This window comes from Amia ocellicauda, chromosome 18 (genome assembly GCF_036373705.1).
Source record: "Amia ocellicauda isolate fAmiCal2 chromosome 18, fAmiCal2.hap1, whole genome shotgun sequence".
Classification (NCBI taxonomy): Eukaryota; Metazoa; Chordata; class Actinopteri; order Amiiformes; family Amiidae; genus Amia; species Amia ocellicauda.
This window is the reverse complement of record NC_089867.1, coordinates 14,599,745-14,619,361: the sequence shown is the minus strand read 5'-3', so window position 1 is coordinate 14,619,361 and position 19,617 is coordinate 14,599,745. Positions and strand designations below refer to the sequence as shown.

At 46.6% G+C, this 19,617-nt stretch overlaps 1 protein-coding gene across 2 annotated transcripts; it reads right to left on the bottom strand.

Annotated features, from left to right (window-relative positions):
• Window positions 1–663: 663 nt before the first annotated feature.
• Window positions 664–17,566, bottom strand: stx17 (syntaxin 17). Of its 2 annotated transcripts, none has more exons than XM_066690975.1 (8): window positions 17,449–17,566; window positions 16,339–16,511; window positions 14,401–14,466; window positions 7,347–7,563; window positions 7,102–7,217; window positions 5,761–5,811; window positions 3,940–4,026; window positions 664–1,447 (listed from the first exon to the last, which is right to left on the bottom strand). In XM_066690975.1, exons 2-8 carry the CDS (start codon window positions 16,459–16,461, stop codon window positions 1,196–1,198), a joined length of 912 nt encoding a protein of 303 aa, XP_066547072.1. In that variant the 5' UTR covers window positions 16,462–16,511; window positions 17,449–17,566; the 3' UTR covers window positions 664–1,195. The 2 variants fall into 2 exon arrangements, with proteins under 2 accessions (XP_066547072.1, XP_066547074.1); XM_066690977.1 differs by lacking the exon at window positions 17,449–17,566 and adding an exon at window positions 16,920–17,068.
• Window positions 17,567–19,617: the final 2,051 nt, after the last annotated feature.

The window sequence follows — 19,617 nt, the reverse complement described above, 5'->3', positions numbered from 1 at the left end:
CCCCCATATGCATTGGTTTACCTTGTTGGAGAAAGAATGTCTACTTTAAAGAAAGTGCCCCCCCCCTCTCCCCCTCTCCCCCTCTCTCTGCAGGGAGCAGTAATCCTCCCCCCCACCACCCCTGTATTTTTGTGCACACACAAGTTGTTAATTACTTAATTGGCCCAATTACATAATTAACAAGACATAAATAAATCTAAAATTAGACTCCCACCTGCCAAGTACAAATCACAAACTCAGGCCTTGATCTCGATGGTGGCTCCTCACTTGCACCTAATGGAAAACCCTGATCTCACAGCAGTGCCGGGAGTGTGATCCGTGATTGACGGGTGGGTGCAGATTTTGGTTTCAGACCACAGCCAAAATCCTACACAGGGAAATTTGCTGAAGACCTACAGTTGTCTAACCATCTGAAATGTATTACTGTATTTCATTTCATCATATTAAAGTTTAACCAAAGGCTGAAACAAAAGAATAAAAATGCAAACAGAATGGGCAGAATTTGGCTTAAATCTAGCTTTGACATGCCCTTCATGATAGGCTTCTTGATAAAATTCAGTGTGCTATTTAACCTACACTACGGGACTATATACAGAAAGAGCAGATTCAAGCCACACATTTCATACTTTCCTCGTAAACAAATAGACTCCGCGGTGTCACTGATCAGATTATACAGTAGTGTATATTGCACAAGGCTTGTGTAGTACAGTAGTCCCCTTCTCCAGATTACAAAACCTGCAGTCCACCCATAACAGGTCAGAAAAATATTTTAGGCAATTTATGAATATTTATAAATGTGAATTTTCCTTCTTGGCATCACTTCCAATGTTCTCCAACTTGTATCGAGAGAGTGTCTCTGCAAACTGACAGTGCCCCAGGGCCCAGCCGACCCACTCCAGACCCGGTGGCCTGGCTCTCTGTAGACTGAAAGGCACACGCTGTCGTCTCCCTGGGAAAGTCAGGCTTTGTGTTGGGTTGAGGGCACTGCAGGTGTGCCTTCCTGCTCACCGATTCCTGCCCTCCCTTAAACCGGAGAGAGATATGAGCTGGGCTCTGGTTTACAGCGTGGGAACGGTCACATATCAGGTCTGTAGCCTCTCTCTCTGTGTCTGTCTCAGTCTTTCTTAAGAGGTTGTCCTCATTGTAGGGACCCCCCCTCCTCCTCCTCCTCCTCCTCCTCCTCTTCCTCCTCTTCTCAGTCCTTCTTCTTGTCGTCCGGCTGCTGTAGATCTGGGCAGCTGCTGGACAGTTGTTGCAGCTGTAGGTCCACCTTGGCTCGCCGCTTTCTCTGCAGTAGGTTTCCCCCAGCAAACCCCAGCAGTCCCCCGCTGACCGCTGCCGCCAGCCCTGCCACCTTGAACCCCGCCAGCAGCCCCAGAGGGCCCCCCACCACCCCGCCAATCAATGCCCCTGCCACTGGCAGCACAGCCATCTTGTACTTAGCCGCCTGGGGAGAGGGAGGTACAGAGTGGGAGGATAAGAGAAGGAACGAGAGAGAGAAAAAGATCAACACAGTTCAGGGGTCACCATTCAAACCATTGAGCTGGTATTATTGACACTCAAAATGCAGTGACTTCCTATCTGAAACAACTAGCGCTGCACTAGCCCTGCTGTCCACACTTCCTCACAGTCCAGGTCAGTCTGTGGCTTCTGCAGACATCAAGAAACATCACTTCTTAATATCCTCTGACATTTCCCAAGCTGCAGAGCTCCCATAATAAATGCAGAAATAAACAAATAAGCCCCAAAGAATGAGAGTAAACTGATTGCTCTGAACTCTGCAATGAACACCTTTCAAAAGGAGCAGTTTTTACAAGTTTAATTCAAAAACTCCAAAACGTTAGGCGGCCGAGGGACGCGCCGCGCTCCCAACGTTCCTGTAATGGCGCCCCGGTGAGATGCGAGACATCGCTCATCAAACGCTTACCAGGGGCCGCCAGCTTCTGACGTTCCTCTGATCTGCAGCGTCCTCTGAAGTCAACACTTTTTACTGCTGTTTACAGACAAATTAATTAACGACACTTCCCTACAGAGAGTGAGTGAGTGCCCCCCCCCACACACACACAATTTTTCCTGTACATTTAATTGCTTCTCCTGCTAGGGCATCACGACCTTCCTTATTTAATGTCTGAATACACTCCTCGTTCGGGGGCGCGAATGTGAATGTGCGGGGTACACCCTGGTGTCTGGCTGGGGCCCACATTCCTCTTACAGTACAGTGTACAGTATTAGTACCCCCCCACACACACCTCATTTACTACTGTGTAAAAATAAAAAAGAAGGAAAACAAGAATCTTGGTCTTTATTCTCTGGAATGCGAAGACTGCTAGCTGTCGTTCCAAAGCCACAAAAAAGAAAAAACATCCCCATGTAAAACAAGCACTATATTCATCGTAAGCACCAGCAAAGAAAACGGCGCTCTGATCACAAGAACAGCTCCTGCCCCCCAGAGACATACCATAAAGTATTATAGTTTGAGTGAAGGCAAACACAAAAAAAAGTTAAGAGAAAAAAGGTATTTGCGCAGCTAAAATAGTTTTGAGACGAGTGTCCTTAGGAAACAGCCTTAATTGCTTCTATAATCTCTGGGCTGCACCAGGTTTGCTCCAGCCAGGAGGGCAAGCAGGCTGGTGGGCAGGGAGCCAATTTCTGCATTGTAAAGACAAGAAATAAAGGCCTGCTAAATTAACACTCAAGGCATTTCTCCGGCTCTGCTGCAGCTAACCTGTGCTTAACCAATCAGGAAGGTAAACAAGTTATTAAACGTTACTGGAGGTGAATTTCCCCTCTCCGTAGCAAGCCCCCTGACAGCCGCCAAAGCAGCTGCACTGCATTAGCCAGCGGTTTGAGAAGAGATGCGGCTTCTCGTCTCCACAAGCAAGGAACCCGAACTCCTTCCTTCGAGAACCATACGCCTGTTTGAGAGGGCCTGCCTGTCTCCCACTCTCCCGCTCTGGGCTGGAGCTAGCCCGCCTGGCACAGCGTCACTGATTAAAAATATCAATTAGGAAAATCTACAGTCTCTGCCCAGGCCAGACCAGCTGCTTGAGAAACACGGTGCAGTGCGGGACCGTACTCCCCGCACCTCAGCTGGGATAAATGCAGTATTTTAGTTTCACACATTATTTACGGGAACTCCTGTGCTGACCTTTGACCAGAACAGGACAGTGGTGTGACGATCAGCAAAACCACTTTCTGTGTCTGGTCAGCGGCCCCACCAACAAAGACGTCTGAAGGAACGGACAGATTGGGACTTCAACGAGGGCGATGTTTGTAGTAGCAGTGAGCGCTATGGCATGGGCCCTGACAGAGCCACTTGGGAATGGAAAACAGCGAGATGGTTCTTGAAGGGAGACTGGGAAGGCCAGCCCTCCTCTTGTCCTGAGATCACCACGGCCGTGTGAGGTAATCCCTTACAGATGTGTTCAACTCTGCAGGCTACCTGGCCATAATTTGGAGTCTTATTATCATTATACTTTCTCTCTCACTTTTCTCCCTCGCTGTTTTACTACTTTGTTTGTTTTGCTTTGTTTGGATGTTTTATGTTACGATTCAGAGTCAAAATGGGTCAAAAACAAACAAGCCCAATCCGGTTATTGAAAGGTATTTTATAGCAGCGTGGGTTTAAATGTCTGTTCCTCCGTTCTGCCAACACTTCCTCACATCGACTCACTGCAAGAGACCATCAAAACAAAGATTGATTTTCTTTTTTTCCTTTCAATCTCCTCTCTTGCGCCCCATCCTCTCCCTCCCTCCCCATCTCCCTTTTCCCCTTTCTCTCTCTCTAGCTCTCTGACTTACTGCCGGTTGTGTCCCCTCTCCCTTATTTTGTTAATTGCTGGTTCCCTCAGTAATACGGGAGGCAGATCAATGGGGTAAACACTGCAGATTGCTGGCAGGCAGAGAGCCATCGATTCCACAGCGGGCGTCCTTCCCTACCTTCCCCAGGCTCCGGGATCCCTCTTGAATGTTCTCAGCGGCAGTGTTGACATGGTCTTCAATGCTGTCAATCTTCTCCTGTTGGGACTGAGATGCGATGGAATTATGTGCGAGCAGCCCTGCTGGGAAGCAGCAGTAAGCCAATACACACAAATTTAATACCCATAATCAGGGCCTGTGCAGCCGCTTTCATGTGCGAGTCAATGCGGCCGGCGCGGCTCCTAATGGCACTTTATTAACACTGCCTCAGCGACCTTATTGCCTCTCGTCCTCCCCCTGTTGCTTTATTCCTTGATAATTTCTGGATGTGTTTTTCTTTATCTGTGTGCCTGTGTGTGTGTCTGTCTTGATGGATTTTTGAAAAGTCTGCAAATGTGAAAGTGGGGGTGAAATGAAAGGAACGCAGGCTGGGGAACAAAAGACGTCTTTTTTCTTTCTTTTTTCTATCTGGTCTGCTAATAAAGCTGTGAGACGAAGTGGAAGAGGAAGAGGAGGAGAGATGGGGGGTGGGGGTGGTGGATGGGGCACTAAGGACTACCTTGGTAGTGCTTATAAAATACTTATAAAATATTCAAAAAGCAGCAGCTGTCTCTCAATCCGTGTCAGGTCTCTGTCAGAGTAAACCTGCCGCGCTGCTCCCTCACCTTCATTAGAGGCTGCTGTGAAACCTGTCTCTCACCCCGCCACCTCCCCTCCCCTCCCCTCTCCTCCCCCAGCTACAGGCTCAGGCAGGGAGAGCGATTAAACTGGGACTGAGATACAGAGACGGCAACTCCACTGCCCCCCCCACACCGCCTCTCCTCTGGGGACGCAGACCGTATCCTCAGACACAAACATGCAACAAATGTCACAGCAATGTCTGGACAAACAAGAACAAACAAACAAATAAAAACTTTGATTGCGGCCTTCCAGCATTCAGATGATGCATTATGTAACACCTAGTCAATAAGCTACTGAAATACCGCTCTCTGGACCAGCTGCAGGCCGAGTTTATGCCCCGGGAATGAGTTGTATTAATCTGATGATACGGTCTTTTCTGTAACAGTAATATTAGTGTGTTTAGAGTAAACGCTCGTGTACGGATTAACCATCACAGTGAAAAGCAGCGCAGTCTGTTCTTCATAGCAGCACTCTCTCGCAGGGACTGGGGTTGCTGTGGCAGCATATAGAGGATGTGCTTCCTTATTAACACCCGCAGCCCCACCCCCAACTCGACATCAACATCAACCTGCTGTCTTTCAATCAGTACCCCCAGGACACTGCTTCTCACAACACTCACAAATAGATCAATCAATACCCTCCTAATTCAATAAGGGACAGCAAAATGTGCAGAGCGACCGAAACCAAAAGCAAACCAACTCCCCACGAGTCGTCTGCTTGTAATGACAGTCCCAGACCCCCCTCAAATTCAGGTCAGAGTCACAGTGTCAGCTGTCTTGCACTGATAACAATGTAGTATTATTATTATTATTATTATTATTATTATTAGTCTTCAGTATATTTTTTTCCTTTGCCGTTTCGGTGCTCAAGCTGCTATATTATTATTCCTCTCCAGACCGAATCCTGTATCACGTCCCTCCGAGTTCATTTTGATTCACTGGGATCCCTCCAGCAGATGACTTGATGAGACCGGCGGATCAATAACCCCCCAGCGGCCGCCGAGGGGTCCCCTCTCATTTGTTACTTTTCTCAGGCCCTTAAGCTCTCTGTCAAAGACGCTTCTCCAACATGTAAGGGAGGGTCTTTTTATTTTGCAGGAGGGTGTCAAGTCGGGCAGGACAGAATGGCTATTAAGTTGCCGTAATGGGGATCAATACTTACATGAACCAGCTCGGAGAACTCATTCACCAGGCCGTTCAGCGCCATCAAGTCCTGCGGACAGACGAGGACAGGAGAATTTAAACAGCTTATGGTTTGCAGAGAGACGGGAGGGAGAAGGAGGGGGTGATCACCATGAATACTAGTTTGGAGGAGCAAAAATGACCTGACATGCAGATTTGCTTTGGCTTTCATAATGGACTTTCAGCTCCGACTCGGGGACTCCGACTCTGCTGTTTATCTAACGCACACTCACTCGCTCTCCCTCTCTCTTTTAAATGGGAGCTTAGCAACTGCCTGCCTAAGGGAGTTGTAGAGGTGGAGTACAGAGTGTCCTTCTCCAGCAGGGCGGACCTGCAGTATTGCTTGGTGCCCAGTGTCCGCTGGAGTGAGCATGATTTACGGCCCTACTGGCTTTCCGTCTACATCCAACACACAGAGGCCTTGGGGCTTTTCTGCACCCCAAGGCAGAGCCAAAGGCCTCCAGCCACTGAGAAACCGGTTTATTGGACAGATGCAGGCACCCTGAAGGGAAGCTGTGAATTTGTAATATAGTGAACCGGAGGGGAGAGATATTGTAACAAATGGAAATTATTAAAAAAACGTTTTGATTTGGAGTATGTATCCTAACTAAGGAGGTAAAGCATCAGCCATGGCACACTGTACGCTGCAAGAAGCCAGCTGACAACTACATGACAATTCTGCGAGGCAAGGCAGTGAATTGGACTGTCTGAATGCGCTATAACCTTGAACCAAGGTGGGTATCTGCGCGTACTAGGATGTGGCAACATGTTTTTCTCCTCAGCGTTAGACACATAACAGAACTGTGAACAGTTAAGCACTGTTTAGGGGTGTCCTTTTATAGAGTGTTTTTATAACAAGCAATTTACATATATTTGAATTCAAGTGTAAATGATTTTGGATTCTTGGCTGCTGATCAAGGTGTAATTCTTCCTCTGTTGTATGTGGGGAAAACGCAATCAGATTCGATCAAGGCTGACAATGTGTCTGTAATTGTCACGCAGTGAAACCATCCCGCTCTTTACGTTTTATCAAGTTAATCTCAAACACTGGAGGAAAGACAAAAGGAAACATCACCACACAAAATAAAACAGGGCATTGCATTCATTAGACACAGAAAAAGAAAGCAGATTGTGAAACTGTAATTGTAATTAAGAACTACATCACTCCAACTGAACCTCAGGAGTGTGTGCACTATGTGCCAACGTGCCAGCTGCCTGTAGACATTATACACACACAGACGGCTTGGACAATCACTCCACTGGCTCCACCGCCACAGCTGGAACTGCAAGGCACTATATAGAACAGCACTGCCATTGTTACCTCCTCCAGTGTCTCCCAAGACTCGGCAGCATTCTGGTCCTGTGGGATCTCTGGCAGGGGCAGCTGGGCCTGAGCCAGGACAGGAGCCCCCCCGGCCTCACTGATGGGGAAACTGTCTGGAGGAGGGAGGGGGAGAGACAGAGTGAAAGCCCGAGAAAGAGAAGTGATTCAGGTGACAACAGGACCTGCGCTGGTCCTGTGAGCAGTGCTGTGTTGTAAGGACGGAGGACCAGCCCAGGGAGTACCTAGTGTGGTGAGGGAGCGGCAGAGGGCGGGTGCGGGGGTGGCGTCCGGGGGGGGCCCTGGCCGTGGAGTGGGGTCAGAGTGCAGTTGCAGGAAGTCTCTGGCGGCAGCGGAGGCCTGATCCTTCATGGGCCGGACCAGCTGGTCAAGGGCACGGCTGTCCTCGCTCCGCACGCGCCCACACAGCTTCTCCATCTCCCGCACGTTCGCCCGCAGCTGCTGCAGGAACCATGGAGACAGAAACCCAAATATCAGGGATTTGACGGTAGACGGAATTATATACAATATACAATTACATTATAAACAAGTCTCACAAAATAACAAAACAACAATGATTGCTGATTTCACTATGTAATGCCAAGTCACCCTCAGCAAAATGTGAACAGTGCTGCATTTATATACAACACTACAGATATGGACCAGGCACACAGTCTGTCAGGTTTCTGTCATTGTATGTCTTGCTTGTTTTAATTAAACAATAAATCAATACAGAATGAGGATGCATCCGTGGAGAGATAACACTGTGCACTCCACAGATAGCACCTCTGACTACAGGGACAGACAGGGCCTGTGTCAACCCCCTAACTGCTGTGGTTTAATTGCTGAAGCAAAAAGAAGGATTAAGGAAATGAGGACAGTGTGGCAAATTGGTTATCTGTCACTGAATACCTGGGAAAGTGTCTGTGTGAATGACTTGTATGAGTGTGACAGTTTGTGTGTTCATGTATTTGTATATGGGCATTTTTTGCAGTGCAGTTGTGTATGAGTATGCGTGTGTACGGTGTGTGTGTATTACACTGTGTGACTCTCTTGCTTCCACCAAGATGGCTGTCCTTCAGGTCTTTGTTGTTAAGAAGACAAAATCCACAGTGTCTCGCCATAGAGAGCAAAGGTTTCTAAATTAATCAATAATCCTAATGCACCATGTCCAAGTGACACAGGCTCTTAGGGTCAGAGGGCATGTGTCACTAGACGTCCCTAACTCTCATGTGTTATATTACAAGCTTTCCTATGGCTTCTGAATAAACATGCAGGCCAATACAATTATATTTGTAAAGACTGGATTAACTGCAGAGTCAGTGCAGGTGCAGGATAGGCACCAGCCCCCTAGCTCATCAATAAAACTGCTTCATAATGAAACAGGACAACTGTCTCCCTGCAGCTTGAACTTCATATATATATATCACATCACTGCCAGTTATACTGCCCAAGCACTGGTTTAACTCAAAGCTTTTCTCCATTCAGCAGTCTTTCATTCATAAAGCCCATATGCATTAATATTATTAAGAGTGGCACATTTGTTGAGCTTTGTATCAGCCTGAAGCCAAATGATGAAATATTTAAAGGCAACCAAAGAAGACCCAGCATGCTGTGAGCTCACACCCATTTAGATTGTGCTCCGGTGCTTGTAGCTGGGCTGCAGTGCGCTCCAGTAGTAGGCTCTGAAACACACAGGGCAGGGCACTGGGTACCAGGTGACCTATGGAGATGCTGCAGAAGCAGGGAACAGGAGGGCAGCAGCCGGTAACAGTGAGCAGCCAGGGAGCGTCCTGGACCCTTAGCAGCACCGGCCCCTGCACTGCACTTTGTGCAGCAGGAGCTACCCTGCAAAAACACCTCAGCAGCTGCAACCCTGCGCGTTCGTGCAGACAGTGAGACGGTTTGTGTTGGCCGATGCTGTGCTGCTAAACCCTCCCACGCGGCTGTGACCTGCTGACCCACAAACATCCCAGGAGGGTTTGATTGGCCTCTCCTTTCCTTGATAGAGGAGCATGCAAGCATGTTGCATTTGTTGGTTTTGTTTTTGGTTTTGTTTTTTCACACAAATGGGGTCATGACAGTATGAATTAAGAAAGTGTGAATTATGACAAAGGGGAAAGTATTAAACCCATTTACAGCCATAAACACTGCCGTCTTCAGAGTGTTTCACAAATGTTTTCATGAAAATACAAATGCAAAACAGCACAGATTACAGGAGAAAGATTATACAGGCTTTAATGGACATCAGAGAGGAAACATTCAAAACCAAACAAATAAAGACATAAGAGAAATCAAAAGATAAATAAATAAATCAGATATTGAGTCAGTTTAAACCAGTGCCTTTGCAGGGGAGGGGTGGGTGTTAGAAGTGAAGAAAGAAGTATAATAAGATATAAGCCAGGAGCTAACACACAGCCTCAGACACAGTAGGGGTTGATCAGTTCACGTCAGGCAGGTTAGGTATCACGCGGTTCTGCGGTGGCTCCTCTTTAGGACGCTCGCTGCAGATGTGCCATCGTTACCTAACTGGTGGGTGGCCACCAAAAATATCTCGGCACCTCAGCAGCCTGTCTAATGTCAAATACCAACCGTCTCCCAACTGACACCAGAGCACCAAGGCTCCCGCCGTGCCCCACAGCTCAGCCTGCCTCCCACTGCCGTCTCTATCTCGCCACACATCTCTGCTGCAGCACCACGCCAGCACCCACACCCCAGACTGGAGCGACCGACAACTGGCACCTCACTCTTCTGGCCATTTGCATTTCTCACAGAGAAACGACTGAGGTACTCAGCCACAAAAAAGAACAAGAAAAAACAACACCGCCAAAAGACTATAACCCACACATGCATACTTTCATATACAAAATATGGAGAGGCAGATACCCACAATGCTTAGTTCTGCACAACACTTTGTTCACACTTACACAAACCAAAACACCACTGTGGTTTCAGAGGCCAAAGAAAATGCTGTTTTATTAATATTTCTTCCCACTTAACCCTTTAACTGCCACTCGTGGAAGTAGTCATCAAACACAACATATCTAGAGGCTTGCCTGAGCTAATGGTCTAAAAATTCCACATATAATAATAGTGAAACAAATAAATAACAACTCCCTGTGACACAGACAGACAGAGGACGGGTGAAGACCACATGCTCCTACTCCTTTCTATTGTATTGTACATATTCCCATGAGATTGAGTTACTTAATGCTTTAGACATTCATTATAAAACAGGACCTGTAACTTGACTAGTATCCCACTGTGTTCATTCCTAATGATTCCACTGGTACGCTGGAGCTGTGCATCAAACAGGGACAAATAAAGTAGTAAGCTTACTGCTCTGCCATGGGGGGACACTGGCTTGGAAATAAAAAAACAAGACTGGCACCCTGGGCCACATGTCATGCTGTGAAATGCAGTGTTGCTGGTGGTGGAGTGGAACCAATAAGGTCATCGAAGCTCACGGGTGACACATGGAACACGGCTCCTCAGCCAAGTGACTCACGAAGCACAGCTGCCCACCAGCCTTTCTGAAGCCCTGCATAAACCCATGTGCCCTCACCAACCAGGCCAGGAAATGGCCCAGTTCCACAGTACCATCATCTACCTACTGGCTGTATAAGCCAACCTTCCCAACTAGAAAGCGACGTTCATTGTCAGTTGTTCCGTTCTGCTAAATCTCACCCGCTTTCATTCAGTGCAGATAATGTAATTTCTATCCCTCTTTCTCTTTGATCTAGTCACCAAGTGGTAGGGCCTGCTTTCAGGATGAGACGGAGAGGTGGGAGGTCTGATTCAGAGCAGAAGTCTACAGTGAGATTCAGCATCCCCTGTCCCTGCTCCAAATGTTGGTGTCATCCTAAATACCTCATCACTACAGAGATAACAAGTCCACAGATCTGCGCTGGAATGTGACAAGAACCAGACGTTCATTTCTGCACACTGAAAATCCAGGCCTAAACATCGCCACCACACGGGAACGCAGTCTTTCAACAAGCATCTGTTTTAGACCAATTTTACTCACTCATCACGATCTCCTTGAGTTCTGTGTAGGAACTGCAGTTTCTCCATTACTGTCAGCCTGCAAGGTAACCTCCTTACTCTCAGATTTACAAGGCAAAGTAGTCCCTGTGTGTGTGTGTGTGTGTGTGTGTGTGTGCTGGGTAGTTCATGTCCATTACCTTTTTCTAAGTGTACACAGACAAGCAGAGCTTAAGTAATATAAAACATATTTGTTCCCCTGCTTTCTCTGTGCATGATGAAGAGCCTACAGCTTGGAAACATTGGAAATGCATCAAACTGCTGCAATGGGAGACTCAATTCCATCCTTGTTACTCAGCTGCTGACTGGCTGACAATGAACAGCACATATAAAGAACTGGCTGATGAAATCTCCCCCTCTGCCACCTCTGGCCTTGTTGCCTAACCAACTGAAACCCATCCTATTAAGGGCTCCTTTCTGCCTCAATCCCTGCAGATTTGCATCACACCCATAACCCATGTTACTGCCCCCTGGAGGTCTCGGAGCAGTGAATCTGTGCCCACTGCAGCCTTGACCTGCGGGAGCTCCAGACCTCGCATGTAGGGGTCTAGACAGGCTTTCTTCAGTGACACCAAACCCCCCCACAGAAACCACACGACAAGAGGCACTGCTCGCTCACACACAAAAACCTTAGCAAACAGCTGCGCAGAAAACGGGGGGACAGTCCCTCTGCCAGTCCCTGCACAGAAAAGGTTAATTCAGTTCCGCTTCCACCTAAAACGAGGCCGTCGACCACTCAACCTCCCTCTCTCCAGCACCGAGGGCTGGATTACATCACCGTTTGAGCGTCTCTGCACATGACAGCTCTCTCCTCCCAGGCTGGCAGTCATATCAAGGAGGACCACATGGCTTCCTAACCCTAGCAGCCTGCAGGCACTGAGCCAGGCAATAGGATCAATAGTCACAGCAAGCTCTGGAGTGGTAAGAGGCCCATCTCTCTTACAGCTTAAACAACAGCACAAGCTTCCCCTCTAGTGTGATCTGAAGAGTGCAAAAATATCGTACAGATTATACTACAGGAGAGAAGAGGAAAATGATAAGCTGGAGACAGAACAAAAAGGCAGGGCAATCTGTCTCTGTGCCCCCAGTGCCACAGTGGAAGGACAGAGCCCGAGACCCAATCTTGAGCCCTCCACTGTGAGAATAAATGCAAGAGAGCAGAGAGGGCAATTCTCCTTCAGGCCGACAGAGAGAGTAGATTGTTCTACACAGACAGTAGGATAATACTGGGAAAGGGTGAGTGAGAGAGAGAGAGACGAGGAAAGTTGATAACAGCAGAATCCGTGGTGTGCTGCCAGTGAAAGAGTGAAGCAGAGCTCAGCCAATAGACCATTGTTTATTTTAGGTCTGTTCTTTTGTGTCATAGACTAGAACTTGGACAGAGTGAGCGAGAGAGAGACAGACAGAGATGGAGAGTACTGTACGTTCCCTGCTATGTTCCTCATTTCCCAGATGTGCGCTTTCTGGTATCCTCTCGGGCCGATGATGACATCAGGGCCGTGGAATTCTGATGTAAAGTGCTGCGTCACCCTCTCGGTGACCTCATCTTGCCTCCACCCCTGCCCCCAAAACCTAATCCCAGCATGGGACTGAACAGCCCAGCGCTGACCTCTCCCCGACTGGGACCCAACTCAGCTCTCATACACACTACACACACATCCTCCCGCCAAGAACCCTCACAGCAGCACAGAACAACGCAGCCACTCCAGGTCCCACAGCCAAAACTGCTGCTATGTGGGAATAACTGACACTTCCTGTAGAGCATGCTGCACAAACGGGTCAACTGGGAGACTAAACTACATTTTTTGTTGTCGTTGTTCTAATAAGGAAGACTCATTTTAAATGCATTACAGATAATAAGAACATAAGAAAGTTTACAAATAAGAGGAGGCCATTCGACCCATTGTGCTCGTTTGGTGTCCATTAATAACTAAGTGATCCAAGGATCCTATCCAGTATATTTTTAAATGTTCCCAAATTTTCAGCATCTACCACATTGCTGGGGAGTTTGTTCCAGATTTTGACTACTCTCTGTGTAAAGAAGCGTCTCCTGTTTTCCGTTTTGAATGCCTTGTAGCCCAATTTCCATTTGTGTCCCTAATGTACATGTGCATGTCAATGCTGGTGGTACGCAGTCGTCAAAGAAGCATGTGCTTTCAGTGCTTTCTGGTATCAGAATGGATCACGTCTCTCGGAGATTTGCTTTGACACAAATTTAAAAATAAACAAGTATAATAACCATAATCATAATAATAAATAATTTAATACTACTAATTAATTCAACACCCACCACACTTTTTTTTTTTTACAATCACACAGAAGCACACACTCCATCATGGGAGGAGTCCGCTCTGTGATAGCCCAGGCTGGAGAGCTCGGGGATTGTTGCTTCCCATCCTTTACCCACAGAGTACAATAGCTGATACAATACAAATTAATTATATTATGCAAATCGCTGGTTTTGTCCATTCATTCCGGACGGGATAATTACATGTCTGTTGATTGAAACTGGATTGCTCTGTGCGGTATGCACTTGACTAGACGGTGGTGCCTGTGAGAAAGCCTGCCTATCAATCACTCAAAGAATTATTTTTAATTTCTATTAATTTTATTTATTTATTTATGTCTGTTTGTATGCATTTATTTTTAATTCAGTATCCAGTTTTAGCAACAGTTATTAACCTTGAGCAACGGGGAAAAAACAAACATCCCGAGCATATTTATCTCATTACATTATCGCCAGGTTGATAATCTGAGCCAGAATCGGTGTCGTCAGAGCCGGGATATGGATTCAAATAACACGAATGTAAAACATGCATTTTTTTCAGTGGAAACAAGGTTTTGTAAAACGAACACAATGAGATAAATAACCGCTCGGTAATGCAAGAACAAACAGCACAAATGAACGCTTTGATCTAAGCATCCACAATGCCAGGGAGATTAAATAAATGTGTTTTTGTGTATGTAAATCATCTGTATACATTAGGGTTAGCGTAAACCAGAGGCTGGAGTAAAATTGGATTTCAAAGACAAATATATTTAAACCAGCTGTGTAGACTGTGACCCACTGTTTTTTAAAGCTAATATTGAGGCTGTGCAGAAGCAATGGCCACTGTGTGTGTCCAGATATGGGTGTTTGTACATTCACATGAGCAGAGATTTAACAGTGGATGCATATGCCTGTTTCTGTGGGTATCTGCATACGTGTGTCCATTGAACGAGTATGTGTGTGTGTGTGCGTGTCAGCGTCCTTACCTGAACAGTGCGGCTGGCATTGATGTGCTCCTCATGCAGTCGGTCCCACTGCTGCCAGCGCTGATACTGTCAGGACATACAGACACAGGCAGCATTAGCAACATCTTCACCCAATCTTCACTCACCTGACAGCCAGTCTTCTTCATTCACACCACTCCTACTAGGTGTCTAACACTCTTGTCAGTACACAAACTCTCGCACCTCTGGCTAAATCAGATTTAACTTTACTGTCATGTCATATACATTTGCTTCTGAATTTGCTTTTCTTTGTGTGGCTAACCACGAATATCAGTTCAAGACAGATCAGAACTCACATTTAACCAGCTCCTTCACACAGTTCTGTACTGTTCACTCTGTCTGTATGTTAACAGTTAATTGGCCCCCAGTATGGGATCCCTGTTACAGGCTGAACCCCACAACTACATTTCTCTAGGAATGTGAGGATGGTCCTCACTGGGGGCAGAGACCCCATCTTGGCAATGCAGTGTGTCAGTACTATTGAACAGCTATCCTCTGTATAGTTTAGGTTCTACTAGATAACTATTCAAAGGCCTGGCCACCTGCTGCCTGGTCAAAAGCTATGCCACAGTATGGCACCACTTTACTGGCTATTCCTGGTCTATATGCATCATGTACAGTAAGTGAGCTCACAGGCCCCTGGCCCGGTCACAGTCTGAACAGCTGGCCCTGACAGCCAATAAACACATCTACTTGGTTTTATTTTTATTTCTGAACGTTCTACAAACAGAGACAATTCCACAGCACGAACGGCCTGACAGGTGCGGGATCACTAAGTGCAGTCACGCGCTTAGCTCTGGCCACATAACCCTTCAACTTTCCAGGGCCAGGCACTTTCCACACCTCCGTCAAGTCCGCCCTCACCTGCTGCAGCTCTTACTAAGATCCCCCCCGATCCTGACAGCTGCAGCGCTATACTGCGGCACACTGGCAGGCCCTGCATGGCCCAGCAACGGGACACCGGCGCTGGCTGCTCTAGAGTCACAGCGCGTGCTCCTCACAATACCCACGGCCGTGCTTCGCTCAGGAATCTCACGGTGACAGCCAACGGCATCTGTCATTTAATTTTCCACTACGATCACACTGCTGTCCTGGTCTAATCTCCTCTTCCTCTAATGCCAGCAGGCTTTTTTGGATTTCATTTTTAGCATAGCTCATGTATGGCCATGAAGATGATGAATTATTTGGCTGTTAATCTTTTTTACGAATACAGAAACCAACTAATCTACAAGACTAGGAATTCAATTTGAAAACGTTTATATCCTGACTTCTCTGTCTTCTTATTCTCTAACTGACTTCATCCACCCCATCCACAGTCCTCCAAAAACTACATACAATGCAGAACTAAAAGAATAGGAATTCATCTTTTAGTTGGTATTATGGGATTCATGCTATTTAATCAGACGTGATCATGCTTGTTAACACTTAACAAATGTTGCGTTTAGACATCACTTCATTTTGGAGGAGAGCCTGTTGCATGGCATTGCTCACGATGCCCCCCCAACTGCAGTGACAGGTGCCGTCCTGCATTACCCCCATGATGGCTCTAATCCTCCCGCCTGGCTGCTCCTGATCCTGGTGCCACTGCTGCTCGGGCTGTGGGGATCCTCCTCCACAGTCATTAAATATTGCACAGCCTGGCACAGTAGAGTGGCTGGGATGGAGTCACTCCTGATAGGCTTTTGTTAATGTTTTAAATGAACTCCTTTGTTCAGTGTAATACTTCTCAGCCCCTCACCCCCCACCCTTACTCTTACCCTTCCACTCCCTTCCTTTGCTCCTCTCCTGGATCGCTTCCACACAGCTCTGACAGTGAATGATGGAGAACCCCCACTCAAACACAAGGCAATGCCCTTTCACCCACTTCCAGGCCTCGTTCTGCGGCCGGCCACACCGAGCCCGATGGCCGCCACTCCTCACCTTCTCGATGTTGATCTGATGCTTGCGCAGGCGCTCCAGGTCGGTGGGGATGGCCACCTTGATGAACTTGTTGATGGGCAGCTCCAGGCGCCGCAGGGGCAGCTTCCCCGCCTCGTCCTCCATGGTGCCGCTCCCCCCGGCCTGCTCACATCCAGCTCACACAGAGTTGTGGCCTGCAGGGGGATACAGAGATGAATGTAGGGGATGAATGCCCCCAAAAAACACACAGTCTTTTTACTGAGGCTCTCCAGTGCGACCACAAGCAAGAAATGGCAAAGTACAGCTTCCAAACATCATGGTATCATTTGTAGTATTATTACCAACAGTTATTTTAATTAGCACTAGTATTCCTTTTCCACGTAGGAACTACATCACCATTTAAATAAACAGGAATATCCATCAGCAGCATATGGTTAAGTAGAAGGAAACACCCCACACAGCCCCACAGACATAATACAAAATCTGAGTATTTCACACCATCTGATTTGATCCAATATCTTATCATTTTATTAATGCCACAGTAATCTAAGTCTGACTCATCGAATGACACGTGTGGGTGGGAAGCCTTGAAACTCCCTGACCTTTGCCTCAGTGCTCTTCCTCATCAAAACCTCACCATCTTCACCATCCTGATCATCGAGCACAAAAACATCCTCTCACACCACGTCAACCACTAGGTCTTCATAACTAGTGCTGGTCATAGTGCGCAAACAAAAAAAGACATCAATGTATCCAATTTCAAACGCTAGAATACAAATGAAATGAGATGATTGCATTACACATGGGCACAAGATGCCAGTCGTCTACTGACTGTCCTCCCGGATTTAGAAAGTGAAAGTGTCAGCAATACGGGGTTTTTTTATTTGGTTTTGACTACAGAGGAGTGATTTAAAATGATAAAATAATACAGTGTGTGTGTAATTTCAAATGAAAGGGATTTAATGTGCTGTCGTGACTGCAGAGTTGAAGCACTAATGCCTAAACTAAGTCATGCCAGCTCCTGTGTCGATTTGAGGCTTTCTAACATAGCGACAACTGCAAGTATTTACATTTGTTTTAAAACAACCTTTTGGAAAGTACGTACCGTTCATTTAAAATGTACCTACGTACCTTGCTGTAGCACGAAATGCGTTTTAATTGTACCCAGCTGTTCCGGTAACTTTCTGTTTGTAAACAAGAGTCCAGCCCGCTGCCCGTGCAACCGCCAATTCCGTCCGCTCACCGGGTGTCGCAGAGAAAGCGGCCCGACGGGGAAACAAAGGTCAATTGTGCCGAGGTCGCAATTAAAGCAGTGAAAAAGTGGCTGCGATACAGATACGGGATCATTTCACCCATTAATCATAACACAATAACTCACGATTTCGCACATGATTTGTCAACACCTAGATGGGATGATTATGTGTTGAATGTCATGCAAAAGCCTTGATAAGGTTTTAATATTCGTGTTATTGCAGCCTCCAGGGCAGCAATGACTAGCTATCTTTGTAACCTTTGTAGTCAAATGTCATCAGCGGTAAATCAAAACAAATGCAGTGGTATTCTCCAAGTGTACATGTTTAGTTTCAATTATTGTGCTATAGTAAATTACAGACAGAAATAGAACATGTGACTGCAAAACATACAACCTTTACTACTACTACTACTACTACTAATAATAATAATAATAATAATAATTTAAGTTTTAATTCCGATATTTCTTTTTATTTCATTGTTATGTTTCAATGCTGCCCTGCAAGTAATTTTTAAAAACACCAACCATTGAATGATGCTCAATATCTGCCTGTCTAATGAATTAATGAGCAGGCTCTTCAGTTGAAGTAGAGTAGATAGGCTGTACTGGGATGGGTTGCCATGCTGGGCTAGGCTGGGCACTTGAAGGGACCTACAGATGCACCCCACTCCTCTCCAGCCATCACAGCGCTCCTTTCTTGGTTCAGGTCTAGACTGCCTGCAGCTTTCCACGTAACCTCTCTGATCTCCTATGCCTTTCCTCTCATCCAATATGATCTGCTGCCAGTATCTGTTGCAGGCCATTGGGACACAGTAGCCTCCATTTGGTGTACATCAACTAAGCTTTAGTTCTATGCCATTCATCCCAGTGCACTTTTAACATTTCTTGGTAAACACTCTCACCAATGATTCAAAACACAGGGGGGGAAAAATAAAATAAAACCCAATAATGCATTAAAATATATTGAAATAGAATAACGTAAAATGATGACGAGCTATTTATGAAATCCAAGGGCCTTTTCAAAGAGGTGTAAACACTGCAGCAATGAAACAGAAAGCAAGCACGAGAAAGAAAAAAAAAGTAAGTAGACTGCTGCTGCTGAATAACAAACCAGGCGAGTGGGAGGATGGAAAATGTGAAAATCCTGCGGTCGAAGCACAAAAGGTTAAATAAAAGCTGTTAACATTTCAAGATATTCTATTTGGCTTGAACCAGACATTGAAATGAGTACGGCCCTGTCCCTAATCACTTGGCCTCTCTCTCACTCTGTCTCTCTGCCTTTGTGCTATCTCTCTCTGATAAGGATCGTGCAGATGAAAGCATGCAAAGGCAAAAACTCCTCTCTCTGTCTCTCTCTCTCTCTGTGTCTATCTGTCTGTCTGGCACCGAAGAGCCATCCCCCTCTTTCTCCTCGGAACGGAACAGTGGAAAATAGAAACTTCTCTTTGCCTGTCTGTCACTTTCCAGGTGTATGACTGCCGGGGCTGTGTGAGAGTGGGGGAGAACGGGGGGTGGGGGTAGCTGGCAGCAAACAGGGAGCTGGGGGAAAACCCACAGATACAGCCACAAGAGAGAGAGGAGGTGGGTGAGGAGATGCTGAGAGTGTGATTGATCGCACCTGACCCAGAGGCAAGATACGGCACCTCAGGCAGCAAAACTTCAGTCAAACCCCCACCAGAAAAGGAGTATTCACCCAACCAGGCCTGCGTAGCACTTTTTGTGATTTATTTTTGTGAAACTATTCTTTGATTAGTAGGTCACTTGTGGACATGTCTGTGTGTGTGAAGTGTTTGTGTGATTTAGTATGTTTTCGGTCATATCTTATTATAACATTGCAGGTGTGAGGACCTGTCTTGTCTGCACAACATCTTCACGTCAAGTGCTTTGCTGAGACCAGGATGACGGGGCTCAGTTCAATTCAGTTGAATCGGGAAAGCTGATATCAGGGTTATCAGTTCAGTCTGTCCCTTGACATCCCGGGGCAAGAAGGTGTTTGTCAGGGTGGATTAGAACACAATGGCTGCTGGACGGGGTTCCACTGCGTAGAA

Coding starts and splice junctions, on each gene's coding strand:
- stx17 (XM_066690975.1), bottom strand. CDS start 16,461: ATGGAGGACGAGGCGGGGAAGCTGCCCCTGCGGCGCCTGGAGCTGCCC. Junction 7,564..14,400: donor ATGCCAGCCGCACTGTTCAG/GTAAGGACGCTG, acceptor TGGTTCCTGCAG/CAGCTGCGGGCGAACGTGCG. Junction 4,027..5,760: donor AGTTCTCCGAGCTGGTTCAT/GTAAGTATTGAT, acceptor ATCGCATCTCAG/TCCCAACAGGAGAAGATTGA.